General features: G+C 40.8%; 1 protein-coding gene across 1 annotated transcript in view; it reads right to left on the bottom strand.

The window, feature by feature from the left end:
* LOC139374173 (tyrosyl-DNA phosphodiesterase 1) overlaps positions 1-14,618 on the bottom strand; it is an 89,732-nt gene that overhangs the window by 34,162 nt on the left and 40,952 nt on the right. The window contains exon 15 of the mRNA XM_071115186.1: positions 7,010-7,115. Within this exon, the coding sequence (XP_070971287.1) occupies positions 7,010-7,115 (106 nt within the window). The remainder of the gene's footprint in view (positions 1-7,009; positions 7,116-14,618) is intronic.

Below are 14,618 nucleotides of genomic sequence, written 5' to 3'. Positions count from 1 at the left end.
GACAGCGTGCTATTGTTAAGTCATCATCTCCTTAGCTTCTGTAATGTGAGCTGTAATTTAAACTAGCTAGGGCCGAGTCACCCGGTCACAGTTAAATACCATTGCCTCCCTCACCCAACCACTCAGAACAATAATGGGATGCTTCATCTGCTACTGCTGGTCACTGACTAGCTAGCTGTTCAAGGTTTTCAGTTCCACTGGCATTAAAGGCTCTAACCTAACAAAAACTCAGCAAAACCCCAAGTTAGAAAGGGAATAGAAATTGATTTCTGGTGTGTGTGATGTTTCTGCAGAAGACACAGAGCTTTCAGAGATGGGGAAGAGGTGGAGAGTGAAAATGTGAGTCACTGTGACAGTGTTTCTTATTTGTGTGTGCTTGTAAATTTGAGTTGGAAATTAGGGCTATTCGGAAAAACCCTTTCCTTAGTAGCATCAATGATACAGTGTGACAGCTAGTCAGGGATAGCTTTACAAGTTGCCTACCAGTGACTGATTCCTCTATACCTCAATCTCTTCAGGGTGTGTATTCATAAACAGGGCTCGAAAAAAAAAAAAAGGATAATGTTGACTGAACTTACCTGAATGGACAAGTAATGAAAATCACACAAACATGTTGATTTCTAACAATTAATCAATTGGATCAAAGTGTCCTAAGGATGCAATGTGTTGTGCACTGTCAACTCCCAATCTCTGCAGAGAGACACTTGTGTCTATCAGTGTGTAGGCTGCAAGTAGCGTACGGAGTTTGGGCAAAATTAATTGAGCTGCGAGTTGGACTGGCTCGTCTAAAGTCTCTTTAGTCCCGTGGCCCACTGTATTTTTTACCTCAGTTGTCAAATGTGTGTATCCTACTCTCTTGTTAGTGTTATCTCTGGGAGATGGCGGTCTAATAAACATTTTCTACAAGCACCGAAAGCTGGCCAGGCACCAGAAAAGCACCCCATCCATCCACCACCACTACCAAACCTTGGACCAGCTGCTAAAATGGCAGCATACAAGGCGAGAAGGATAAGAAAACTCATTCCGATTTGGAAAGAGGAGTTCCCATGGTTTTGACATGACACAGAGGGAGATGTCATGTACTGCATGACATGTCAGGATTTCCCCGGGATTGCTTAATCAATATAGTTTTAACTGTTCTAGCGAATGTTGATTTTGGCAACCCGTTACCCGTTACCCGACTGACAGGTTCAAGTTGGATAAGTTATCTAGCTAGCTAAAGTTAGCATAGAAGGAAGGCTAATGTTACTTGCCAGTCAATTAGCCACCAACAGGTTACATTGATCAGCTAATGCTAGCTATACAGGGATAGTTTGGGATTTTGTCAATTAAGCCCTTTATCTACTTCCCCAGTGAGATGAACTCATGGATAACATGTTTATGTCTGCATGCAGCTTGAAGATAACTAGGGTTAGCGCAATGGCTAAGAAGCATTAATGCGCTAAAGTTAGTTAGCATTGGCTTGCAAAACTACGTCTCTAGACTAGAATAACCAAATGTGACAAATAGAGGTAGGCCTACATATTTTTTTAGCAGCTATTTGCTAAACTTGGGCCTGAAATTTCAATGGGTTCCCCTGACAAACTAATTGTATCAAACAAATTAAGTGGTTATATAATGCAACCTTTTAGTGTCAATTAACTTCTAAACTACGAGAATTCGCTTTTTTAAATTATTTTGTGTTGGGACAGCCTGCAGAACATAGAATAGAATATAAACAACACACAGCCAGCTTTAAGAGAATAACACTTTTTCCAAGGGGGGTCCCCTGCATTTTCCATTGTAAATTTGAGGTGTTGCAGAAAACATTTGAGGACAATTGGGTTATACTAATACATTCCATCTTATTTCCATCTCAGGTCCTCCTCCTCGTACAAAGGAACAAGTGCTTTCAGGTACGACACTCATCTCACGCCACCAGCATGCGCCACCAATCAACAAAGGCTGCAGCGTTGGCGAGATGGAGGGATACTCCACTACCACCTGTCATCCGAGGGGTCCAGCCGATGGAGGAGACAATGTTGGTCAATTTGACCATCATGCAATACGGCCTACTACGTGGCCAAAGACGAGCACCCATTCACAAATCTTCATGGCTTCATCCACAGGACTGGAGGGAAGCTTCCTGAATGCTACAACTCTGACGAGGCTTGTACAGAGTATGATTTTACAAAACATTCCGTCATCTACAGCCATAATCAAGAGCAAGCAAAGATGCATTGGTTTAGGTGTTTTTGTTGTTGTTTCTATCCATCACCTGACTTCCAAAACACCAAAAATAACTCATTTAGTTTTACCCCCCCGATCAGCTTTATTGTGGAAATCTATGATACGGAGAGGGAGAAGCTCATGGAAAAGCTTACTCAAGCTAGATATTTCTCAATAATGATTGATGGGGCAACAGACACAGCAACGCTCGGAAATTAGCATGTCCATGTCCACTTCGTGGCCAAGTGTGTGAATGTGGTTTCTCAAGGATGAAAAGGATCACAATTGTGTCTACCGCACAACTGCAGAGGCTCATGTTCCTGTCGGTTGAGAGTCCTCCCTTGGAAGACATTGATGCTGCCGCAGCTGCCCAAAGGTGGTGGTCTTCAAGTCTGAGAACACGTAGACCAGGGTTCAACCCCTAGTTGCCCAGACAACAGTAACAGAGGGGAAACGACAAGTTGGAGTGTAAAGAGCGAGATGAACACATACACCCACGTGTCTGTGTATCTCTATCTACATACCTGCCTGCCTGCTAGGATGATATACAGGAAAGTCTAACTTATTTAAAGCAGTAAGTACAGTGCCTTGCGAAAGTATTCGGCCCCCTTGAACTTTGCGACCTTTTGCCACATTTCAGGCTTCAAACAAAGATATAAAACTGTATTTTTTTGTGAAGAATCAACAACAAGTGGGACACAATCATGATGTGGAACGACATTTATTGGATATTTCAAACTTTTTTAACAAATCAAAAACGGAAAAATTGGGCGTGCAAAATTATTCAGCCCCTTTACTTTCAGTGCAGCAAACTCTCTCCAGAAGTTCAGTGAGGATCTCTGAATGATCCAATGTTGACCTAAATGACTAATGATGATAAATACAATCCACCTGTGTGTAATCAAGTCTCCGTATAAATGCACCTGCACTGTGATAGTCTCAGAGGTCCGTTAAAAGCGCAGAGAGCATCATGAAGAACAAGGAACACACCAGGCAGGTCCGAGATACTGTTGTGAAGAATTTAAAGCCGGATTTGGATACAAAAAGATTTCCCAAGCTTTAAACATCCCAAGGAGCACTGTGCAAGCGATAATATTGAAATGGAAGGAGTATCAGACCACTGCAAATCTACCAAGACCTGGCCGTCCCTCTAAACTTTCAGCTCATACAAGGAGAAGACTGAGCAGAGATGCAGCCAAGAGACCCATGATCACTCTGGATGAACTGCAGAGATCTACAGCTGAGGTGGGAGACTCTGTCCATAGGACAACAATCAGTCGTATATTGCACAAATCTGGCCTTTATGGAAGAGTGGCAAGAAGAAAGCCATTTCTTAAAGATATCCATAAAAAGTGTTGTTTAAAGTTTGCCACAAGCCACCTGGGAGACACACCAAACATGTGGAAGAAGGTGCTCTGGTCAGATGAAACCAAAATTGAACTTTTTGGCAACAATGCAAAACGTTATGTTTGGCGTAAAAGCAACACAGCTGAACACACCATCCCCACTTTCAAACATGGTGGTGGCAGCATCATGGTTTGGGCCTGCTTTTCTTCAGCAGGGACAGGGAAGATGGTTAAAATTGATGGGAAGATGGATGGAGCCAAATACAGGACCATTCTGGAAGAAAACCTGATGGAGTCTGCAAAAGACCTGAGACTGGGACGGAGATTTGTCTTCCAACAAGACAATGATCCAAAACATAAAGCAAAATCTACAATGGAATGGTTCAAAAATAAACATATCCAGGTGTTAGAATGGCCAAGTCAAAGTCCAGACCTGAATCCAATCGAGAATCTGTGGAAAGAACTGAAAACTGCTGTTCACAAATGCTCTCCATCCAACCTCACTGAGCTCAAGCTGTTTTGCAAGGAGGAATGGGAAAAAAATTCAGTCTCTCGATGTGCAAAACTGATAGAGACATACCCCAAGCGACTTACAGCTGTAATCGCAGCAAAAGGTGGCGCTACAAAGTATTAACTTAAGGGGGCTGAATAATTTTGCACGCCCAATTTTTCAGTTTTGGATTTGTTAAAAAAGTTTGAAATATCCAATAAATGTCGTTCCACTTCATGATTGTGTCCCACTTGTTTTTGATTCTTCACAAAAAAATACAGTTTTATATCTTTATGTTTGAAGCCTGAAATGTGGCAAAAGGTCGCAAAGTTCAAGGGGGCCGAATACTTTCGCAAGGCACTGTAGGTATACACAATGTCTGACTTCTTTAGTAAGTCCTATAAGTACTTTAAATACATATAAACTCATATAAACATAACTTCACAGATCTTCATTGTAAAGGGTTTAAACACTGTTTCCAAATGCTTGTTCAATGAACCATAAACAATTAATGAACATGCACCTGCAGAACGGTCGTCAAGACACTAACAGCTTACAGACGGTAGGCAATTAAGGTCACAGTTATGAAAACTTAGGACACTAAAGAGGCCTCTCTGAAAAACATCAAAAGAGAGATGGGTCCAGGGTCCCTGCTCATCTGCGTGAACGTGCCTAAGGCATGCTGCAAGGAGGCATGAGGACTGCAGATATGGCCAGGGCAATAAATTGCAAAGTCCGTACTGTGAGATGCCTAAGACAGCGCTACAGGGAGACAGGCCGGACAGCTGATCGTCCTCGCAGTGGCAGATCACGTGTAACAACACCTGCACAGGATCGGTACATCCAAACATCACACCTGCGGGACAGGTACAGGATGGCAACAACAACTGTCCGAGTTACACCAGGAACGCACAATCCCTCCATCAGTGCTCAGACTATCCACAATAGGCTTCGGAACAAGTCTCAATGTCCTTGAGTGGCTCAGCCAGAGCTCGGACTTGAATTCGATTAAACATATCTGGAGAGACCTGAAAATAGCTGTGCAGCGACGCTCTCAATCCAACCTGACAGAGCTTGAGAGGATCTGCGGAGAAACTCCTCAAATACAGGTTTGCCAAGCTTGTAGAGTCATACCCAATAAGACTCAAGGCTGTAATCGTGCTTCAACAAAGTACTGAGTAAAGGGTCTGAACACTTATGTAAATGTGATCAGTTTGTATTTGTTTTTTGTTTTTTATATTTGCGGCAAATTCTAAAAACCGGTATTTGTTTTGTCACTATGGGGTATTGTGTGTAGATTGATGAGGAAAAAAAAGATTTCATCCCTTTTATAATAAGGCTGTAACCTAACAAAATGTGAAAAAAAAATCAAGGGTTCTGAATACTTTCCGAATTCACTGTATATGGAAAAATGTGTTTAAAAACAAATGTAACCAACCGATTTGTTGAAAGAACAGATAGATGACTCTCGGTATTATACGATAATCAATCAATTCTGCCCCACAAAGGGAAATCTGAATGAATTTACTGATATCACTGATTAACTTTATTGTGTGTAGATTTAAGTTTGTTATAGTTTCCATATTGTTGGAGAGTCGGGGGTTGTCCACTGTTATTAAAATAAAAATGGAATCTTATCTGTCAATAGTAAAAAAAATTTAACTACAAAATTTTCAGTATTTTTGCTATTGGACAAGTAAATAATCAGTCTCACTTATCAGTACTCCTTCACTGCCGACTACACCACATTGGATTTCTGGCTGAGTGTTACGAAGGAGACACTCTCTCAACATATTATTCCAGCGACATTATTCAATCTCTTAATTCAAAGACTTAATCATGGACACTCTTACTGACAGTTGTGGCTGCTTTGCGTGATGTATTGTTGTCTCAACCTTCTTTCCCTGTGCTGTTGTCTGTGCCCAAAAATGTTTGTACCCTGTTTTGTGCTGCTACCATGTTGTGCTGCTGCCATGTTGTGTTGCTACAATGTTGTTGTCATGTTGTGTTGCTACCATGCTGTGTTGTCATGTGTTGCTACCATGCTATGTTGTCATCTTAGGTCTCTCTTGTCGTGATGTGTGTTTTGTTCAATATTTTATTTATTTTAATCCCAGCCCCCATTCCCGCAGGAGGCCTTTTGCCTTTAGGTAGGCCGTCATTGTAAATAAGAATTTGTTCTTAACTGACTTGCCTAGTTAAATAAAGCTTACATAATAAAAAAGTATTGGCATAAGTCTCAACACTTACCTTCTACAGGCTTCTCTGATCTTAGCCTTTCATGCGCTGCTCCCACTGTAAATGTTAGCCAATCAACATTTGGCTCAGGACAGTTTGAGGCAGCAGACCTGATCTAGCCCCAGGCAATTATTATCAAATGAATCAGAGTAGAGGATTCGCACACCTCCACTTTCACTGATAAAAAGTCCTCGTAGAGAAAAATACATTGAGATTGGCCCACACACAGATATTGACACACAGTCACGCACATTAGGGTTGAGTGGTATCCATATGGTCATACAGTCTCTGTACCATAATGGGGTATACAGTATCACTGGCAGTGCACACAAGGGGGCACCATTTATTTCCATTAAAAAAAATATATATATATATATATATATATATATATATATATATATATATATATATATATATGCTAACAAAGTCCTAGCAAATTCCCATAGCATTCGCTAGCTAAATGCTAACAAGAGTATGTGAACGTAAACAAATTGCAAGGACAGATACCACAGCTCATAAAGTTTTACAACTATCTCAAAATGTTTGCTGCGGTATTGAAAATCATACCGTGGGTATTACAAATACCTTGATATACTGTAGATCAGCCAAGCCTAACAGTCACACACCCAGTCCCAGACACACAGTGACAGACACACAAAGTCACACACATACAAAGTCACACACATACACATCAGTGTGTAGTGGAGGAACAACGAAGTACAAGTACCTTTACTCGAGTAGCGTTTGGGTGGCAGGTCGAAGGGCACAGGAAATGAGGTAGAGGGAGTGGTGGCAGGAAACACGTCCATCTGGACGGGAAAGGTACTCATGCTCTGAGAGGAGAAAAATGACAGACCCAAAATCATTATTTAGTATTTAACTAGATGAACCTTTATTTCAACACATGGGTAGGAAAGGACAAAAAAAAAAAGAAAAGCTAGTTAGATGGAACACTATTCCGACCAATCCATCATCATCATCATCATCAAGCTCAGTAAAATCTCATTGGAGATCTCTCCCTCTCCTGTCACATAGAACAGCTAGGTCAATAAGTTTCCCTGTCTCCTTTGCTTCATAGCCGCTGATTTGTACAATTAGTAGATTACATTGCATTCACCTACTGACTACAGCAGGGCTAGGCAACATGTTATGTGTTGGAACTGCAACTAAATCATTCACATACTGTGTTGCTGGCCCATGACCCTTATCAAGCTAGCACAGAAGGAAATTAAGGAAAGGAGACAAGGGAACATAACGGACACTAATAGAATGTAGTCTAACTCTCTGTCAGTGTCTAAACGTGGTCCAGCAGAGACAAAAATAAGAACCTGGCGTGAATTACCCGCGGAGACATTTATCTGTGCGCTACACACTGCTCCCTCCAGCTGCCACGGCAACATGATTTCGCAAATGAGGCAGGACCTCATTGGCTCATAAGTACGGTGAAGCTGAGAAATGCTCATGGAGTCTCCTTGGGCAGGACAGAGATGGGTTTTCAGGGGAGAATTACCCTTGAAGTTATTCGGGACGCAGTATGGCTGCTACAGACAGCAGGGGTGGATGGGGGCATATCTGTCCACTGCAGATGACAATTAAATAAGGTAAAGCTGTCACTGTTATGGCAAAACAAATGGTTTCTGTCAAATGAGAGAACGTGAAGCGGATGTAAATAGTCAAACTGATTGATTGTTCACACTTTTAAAATTGTGTTCAAAATCTTTTATTTATAGAGTGATGGTCAAAAGAGTCCATATTAGGCCTCCCGAGTGACGCAGTGGTCTAAGTGGTCTACTGCTAGCTGTGCCACTAGAGATTCTGGGTACGAGTCCAGGCTCTGTCGCAGAAGGCCGCAACCGGGAGACCCATGGGGCGGTGCACAATTGGCCCAGGATCGTCTAGGTTAGGGGGAGGCTTTGGCCGGCAAGGATGTCCTTGTCCCATCTCACTCTAGCGACTCCTGTGGCGGGCCGGGCGCAGCGCACGCGGGCCGGGCGCAGTACACGCTGACACGGTCGCCCTGTGCACAGTGTTTCCTCCGACACATTGGTGCGGCTGGCTTCCGGGTTAAGTGGGCATTGTGTCAAAAAGCAGTGCGACTTGGTTGGGTTGTGTTTTGGGGGACGCATGGCTCTCGACCTTCGCCTCTCCCAAGTCCATACGGGAGTTGCAGCGATGAGACAAGATTGTAACTACCAATTGGATACCATGAAATATGGAGGAAAAGGGGTTAAAAAATAAAATAAAAATTCCATATTTTGAAAGAGGAAGTAAAGTACTTTAGCATTAATTTTCGTTTCAGTCTCCACTATTGTATGCTTTTTTTACCCCTATCAATAATGTCAAATTAACAACTGTACAGAAAGACTCATGTGAAGGCCAAATTACAGAGGAGGAACTTCTTGATGATTTTTTATTAAAGCCTTTAAGTCTTACTACATTTGCACACACTGTATATAGATTTATCTATTGTGTTATTGACTGTACGTTTGTTTATCCCATGTGCAACTCTGTGTTGTTTGGGTCGCACTGCTTTGCTTGATCTTGGCCAGGTCGCAGTTGTAAATGAGAACTTGTCTACCTGGTTAAATAAAGGTGAAATATATATTTTTTTTAAGGTCCAGGAAAACTCAAGGGCTGGATGGCATACCAACCTTTTTTTGATATACTCAGAGGACCGTTATTAGCATGTTTAAACCACTCCTACGTAAATGGTAGATTATCAGACACTCAACAAAGTCTGATTTCATTATTAGTGAAACAGATTCCAAGTGGTAAATATAAATGCATAGAATTTAAAAAAAGGTATTGTCGGATATTATTCATCCTAAATCAGACAGGTTTTTTTTTTTTACATGGACGATATATTGGAGATAATATGTACTGGAAACAATAGAACACTATGAAATATCTGGGAAAACAGGCCTGGTATTCATAGCTGACTTTCAAAAAGGCCTTTGATAAAGTATGACTGGAGTTTATATATAAAAGCCTGGAATATTTCAATTTTGGAGAATCTCTTACAAAATGGGTTAAATACTCACCCTAAGTGTAAAATAGTCAATAATGGCTACTACTCAGAGAGTTGTAAACTGTCAAGAGGAGTAAAACAAGGTTGTCCACTATTGGCATATCTATTTATTATTGCCATAGAAATTTTAGCTATTAAAAGATCAAACAATAATATTAAGGGATTTGAAATCCAGGGATTTGAAATCCAGGGCTTAAAAACAATGGTGTCATTGTACGCTGATAATTGTTTTGTTTTAAATCCACAATTAGGATCCCCCCACAGCCTTATTAAGAATCTAGATACTTTTTCTAAACTCTCTAGATTAAAACCAAATTATGATAAATGTACTATATTACGTATTGGATCACAAAAAAAACAACTTTTACATTACTGTGTAGTTTACCAATAAAATGGTCTGACGGGGATGTGGACATACTCGGTATACAAATCCCGAAAGAAAGAAATTCTCACTCCAATACATTTTTATAGAAAGATGGCAAAAGTATATAAGATGTTGCTACCACGGAAAGGAAAAAACATGTCTATTTTGTGGAAAAATCACCCTGATTAACTCTTCAGTCATATGACAATATACCTATTTGCTTATAGCGACCTGTTTTTTAAAATTAGATAAGCTAAAAATATTTTGGATTTGGAACGTCAAACCAGACACAATTAAAAGGGCCTATTTATATAATGAATATGACAGAGGGCAGAAATGAATAAAGATTAAAGCATTAGACCTCTCACTAAAGGCGTCAGTCATACAAAAGTTATACTTAAATCCAAACTGGTTCTCTAGCAAATTAGTAAGAATGTCTCACCCCATGTTCAAGAATGGCCTTTGTCCTTTTATTCAGATTACAACCTCTCACTTTCGGTAATTTGAAAACAAAATCTCCCCAAAATAGATATATTTTTAAACAAGCCAAAGAAAGTTGGTTGCAATTTCAGTTTAATCCACCTGAAAAGACAGAGCAAATAATACAACAAATAGTGGTTAAACTCAAATATACAGTGGGGAGAACAAGTATTTGATACACTGCCGATTTTGCAGGTTTTCCTACTTACAAAGCATGTAGAGGTCTGTAATTTTTTATCATTATCACTTCAACTGTGACAGACGGAATCTAAAACAAAAATCCAGAAAATCTTATTTTATTGCATGACATAAGGATTTGATCACCTAGCAACCAGTAAAAATTCCAGCTCTCACAGACCTGTTAGTTTTTCTTTAAGAAGCCCTCCTGTTCCCTACTCATTACCTGTATTAACTGCACCTGTTTGAACTCGTTACCTGTATAAAAGACACCTGTCCACACACTCAAACAGACTCCAACCTCTCCACAATGGCCAAGACAAGAGAGCTGTGTAAGGACATCAGGGATAACATTGTAGACCTGCACAAGGCTGGGATGGGCTACAGGACAATAGGCAAGCAGCTTGGTGAGAAGGCAACAACTGTTGGCGCAGTTATTAGAAAAAGGAAGAAGTTCAAGATGACGGTAAATCACTCGGTCTGAGGCTCCATGCAATATCTCACCTCGTGGGGCATCAATGATCATGAGGAAGGTGAGGGATCAGCCCAGAACTACATGGCAGGACCTGGTCAATGACCTGAAGAGAGCTGGGACCACAGTCTCCAAGAAAACAATTAGTAACACACTACGCCGTCATGGATTAAAATCCTGCAGCGCACGCAAGGTCCCCCTGCTCAAGCCAGCGCATGTCCTAGGCCCGTCTGAAGTTTGCCAATGACCATCTGGATGATCCAGAGGAGGAATGGGAGAAGGTCATGTGGGCTGATGAGACAAAAATAGAGCTTTTTGGTCTAAACTCCACTCGCCGTGTTTGGAGGAAGAAGAAGGATGAGTACAACACCATCCCAACTGTGAAGCAGGGAGGTGGAAACATCATTCTTTGGGGATGCTTTTCTGCAAAGGGGACAGGACGACTGCACCGTATTGAGGGTAGGATGGATGGGGCCATGTATCGCGAGATCTTGGCCAACAACCTCCTTCCCTCAGTAAGAGCATTGAAGATGGGTCGTGGCTGGGTCTTCCAGCATGACAACGACCTGAAACACACAGCCAGGGCAACTAAGGAGTGGCTCCGTAAGAAGCATCTCAAGGTCCTGTGGTGGCCTAGCCAGTCTCCAGACCTGAACCCAATAGAACATCTTTTGAGGGAGCTGAAAGTCTGTATTGCCCAGCGACAGCCCCGAAACCTGAAGGATCTGGAGAAGGTCTGTATGGAGGAATGGGCCAAAATCCCTGCTGCAGTGTGTGCAAACCTGGTCAAGAACTACAGGAAACGTATGATCTCTGTAATTGCAAACACAGGTTTCTGTACCAAATATTAAGTTCTTATTTTCTGATGTATCAAATACTTATGTCATGCAATAAAATGCAAATTAATTACTTAAAAATCATACAATGTGATTTTCTGGATTTTTGTTTTAGATTGCGTCTCTCACAGTTGAAGTGTAAAACCTGCAAAATCGGCAGTGTATCAAATACTTGTTCTCCCCACTGTACTAATTGATTAAAAAATATATATTTTTCGATAACGTTTAAAAAAGTTATATTTGTAAAATATATCATAAATAGGACTGGTGGAGTCATGTAGGGGCGGCAGTGGTTAGAGCGTTGGACTAGTAACCGAAAGGTTGCAAGATCGAATCCCCAAGCTGTCCAAGGCAGCCCTTGAATAAGGTAGTTAACCCACTGTTCCTATGCCTTCATTGTAAATAAGAATTTGTTCTTAACCGACTTGCCTAGTTAAATAAAGGTAAAATAAAATGTCACACATGCAGCTAACACAAATATATGGAAATGTCTGCTCTACCCAAAATTACAACCAACTAATTGCAGCATTACCGTAAAAATAGTAAAAGGCAAGTGGAAGGGGGAACAAGTAAGGAACTTGTCTGTCAGCCCTGCATTAAAAGACCAAAATTGGTCAAAGAAAATTGTGATAAATAAAAATGTAAACCAGTTTCATTTAAGGTCCAAAAAATTGACAAGCTGTGCCATATAGATTGCAAAATAGTTGGGAAGAGATGTTCGATGTACCGATTACATGACACATGATTTATGAATTGACATTCAAAACAAAGCCGGATTTAATTATGCAAAATTCTTGCAACCAATAGAATATTATTTATATAGGGGATACAACCTTCCCATCTCTGCAGATTTTGCTGTGAAGAGGTAGTCATTAGATAATTATTTTGGTACTGTCCATATGAAGCTCGTATTTGGTCACAGGTCCATGAATGGCTGAAAAATTGCAACATTTACCTGGAGCTAACTCTGCAGATAGCAATACTAGGTTTTTGAAAAGTCAGTCAATCGATCAAAAATATGTATGCAAAAACATATTTAATTTACAATCTGTAGAAACTATGAGAATAGAAAGGTTCAGAACATTTGTGAAGCATCACAGCACTGTTGAAAAATACATGGCAAATATAAATCCAATATGGATGGTGTTAACCTCTTAAGGTTTAGCCCCTTTTACAAAAAATTGTCCCCTAAAATGTCATACCCAAATCTTAATGCCTATAGCTCAGGTCCTGAAGCAAGAATATGCATTTTCTTGGTACCATTTGAAAGGAAACACATTGAAGTTTGTGGAAATGTTAAATGAATGTAGGAGAATATAACACATTAGATCTGGTAGAAGATAGTACAGAGAAAAACAAAGACAACATTTTATTTTGTACCATCATCTTTAAAATGCAAGAGCCAAGTGCAATTTAGATTTTGGCCACTAGATGGCAGCAGTGTATGTGCAAAGTTTCAGACTGATCCAATGAACCATTGCATTTTCGTTCAACATTTTGATCAAGACTGCCTAATTTGTGTATGAATAACTTTGTTCAAAACTGTGCACTCTCCTCAAACAATAGGATAGTATTCTTTCACTGTAATATCTACTGTAAATTGGAAAGTGCAGTTAGATTAATAAGAATTTAAGCTTTCTGCCAATATCAGATATGTCTATGTCCTTGGAAAGTTTCATGTTACTTACAACCTCATGCTAATGTATTAGCCTACGTCAGCTCAACCGTCCAGTCAAGGGACACCGATCCCCGAAAAAGTAGGTGGGAGTGGTTGAATGGAGCTGAATGGTGGGACTACTAACAACAAGATAACCAACATAAAATATACTGTGTCTGTAAAATGTATATAGGTTCAAAATGTTTGTGAAATAGCACAGTTAAAAATATATGGCAAATAGAAATCAAACTGGATGGATATCAGAAATAGATGGGAGAGTTGGAACTTAGAGGAAGGCCAGGACTAAAAACAAACAAAATATAACTAATGTAAATTAGATTGTGTCCGTAAAATGTATATAGTATGTATAAGCTGGAAGTAGAAGCCTAAGTGTTGTCGTTTATTAGTTTACTCCAATTAGGTGAGGGGTGGTTGGGTTACAGAAAATGCTAAAGGAAAATTTAATTTTAAAAAGATACACATACATAAACTCAACAAAAAAAGAAACGTCCCTTTTTCAGGACCCGGTCTTTCAAAGATAAATAATCCAAATAACTTCACAGATCTTCATTGTAAAGGGTCTAAACACTGTTTCCATGCTTGTTCAATGAACCATAAACAATTAATGAACATGCACCTGTGGAACGGTCATCAAGACACTAACAGCTTACAGACGGTAGGCAATTAAGGTCACAGTTATGAAAAACTTAGGACACTAAAGAGGCATTTCTACTGACTCTGAAAAACACCAAAAGAAAGAATCCCAGGTTCCCTGCTCATCTGCGTGAACGTGCCTTAGGCATGCTCCAAGGAGGCATGAGGATTGCAGATGTGGCCAGGGCAATAAATTGCAATGTCCGTATTGTGAGACGCCATAAACAGCGCTACAGGGAGACAGGACGGACAGCTGATCGTCCTCGCAGTGGCAGATCACGTGTAACAACACCTGCACAGGATCGGTACATAAGAACATCACACCTGCGGGACAGGTACAGGATGACAACAACTGCCCGAGTTACACCAGGAATGCACAATCCCTCCATCAGTGCTCAGACTGTCCGGAATAGGCTGAGAGAGGCTGGACTGAGGGCTTGTAGGCCTGTAAGGCAGGTCCTCACCAGACATCACTGGCAACAACATTGCCTATGGGCACAAACCCACCGTCGCTGAACCAGACAGGACTGGCTAAAAGTGCTCTTCTCTGACGAGTCGCAGTTTTGTCTCACCAGGGGTGATGGTCGGATTCGTGTTTATCGTCGAATGAGCGTTACACAGAGGCATATCCTCTGGAGCAGGGTGGAGGGTCCTTCATGGTCTTTGGC

Source organism: Oncorhynchus clarkii, chromosome 19, assembly GCF_045791955.1.
Source record: "Oncorhynchus clarkii lewisi isolate Uvic-CL-2024 chromosome 19, UVic_Ocla_1.0, whole genome shotgun sequence".
NCBI classification, from domain to species: domain Eukaryota; kingdom Metazoa; phylum Chordata; class Actinopteri; order Salmoniformes; family Salmonidae; genus Oncorhynchus; species Oncorhynchus clarkii.
Note: the sequence above shows the minus strand (reverse complement) of the source record. Positions and strands in the feature narration are given on the sequence as shown.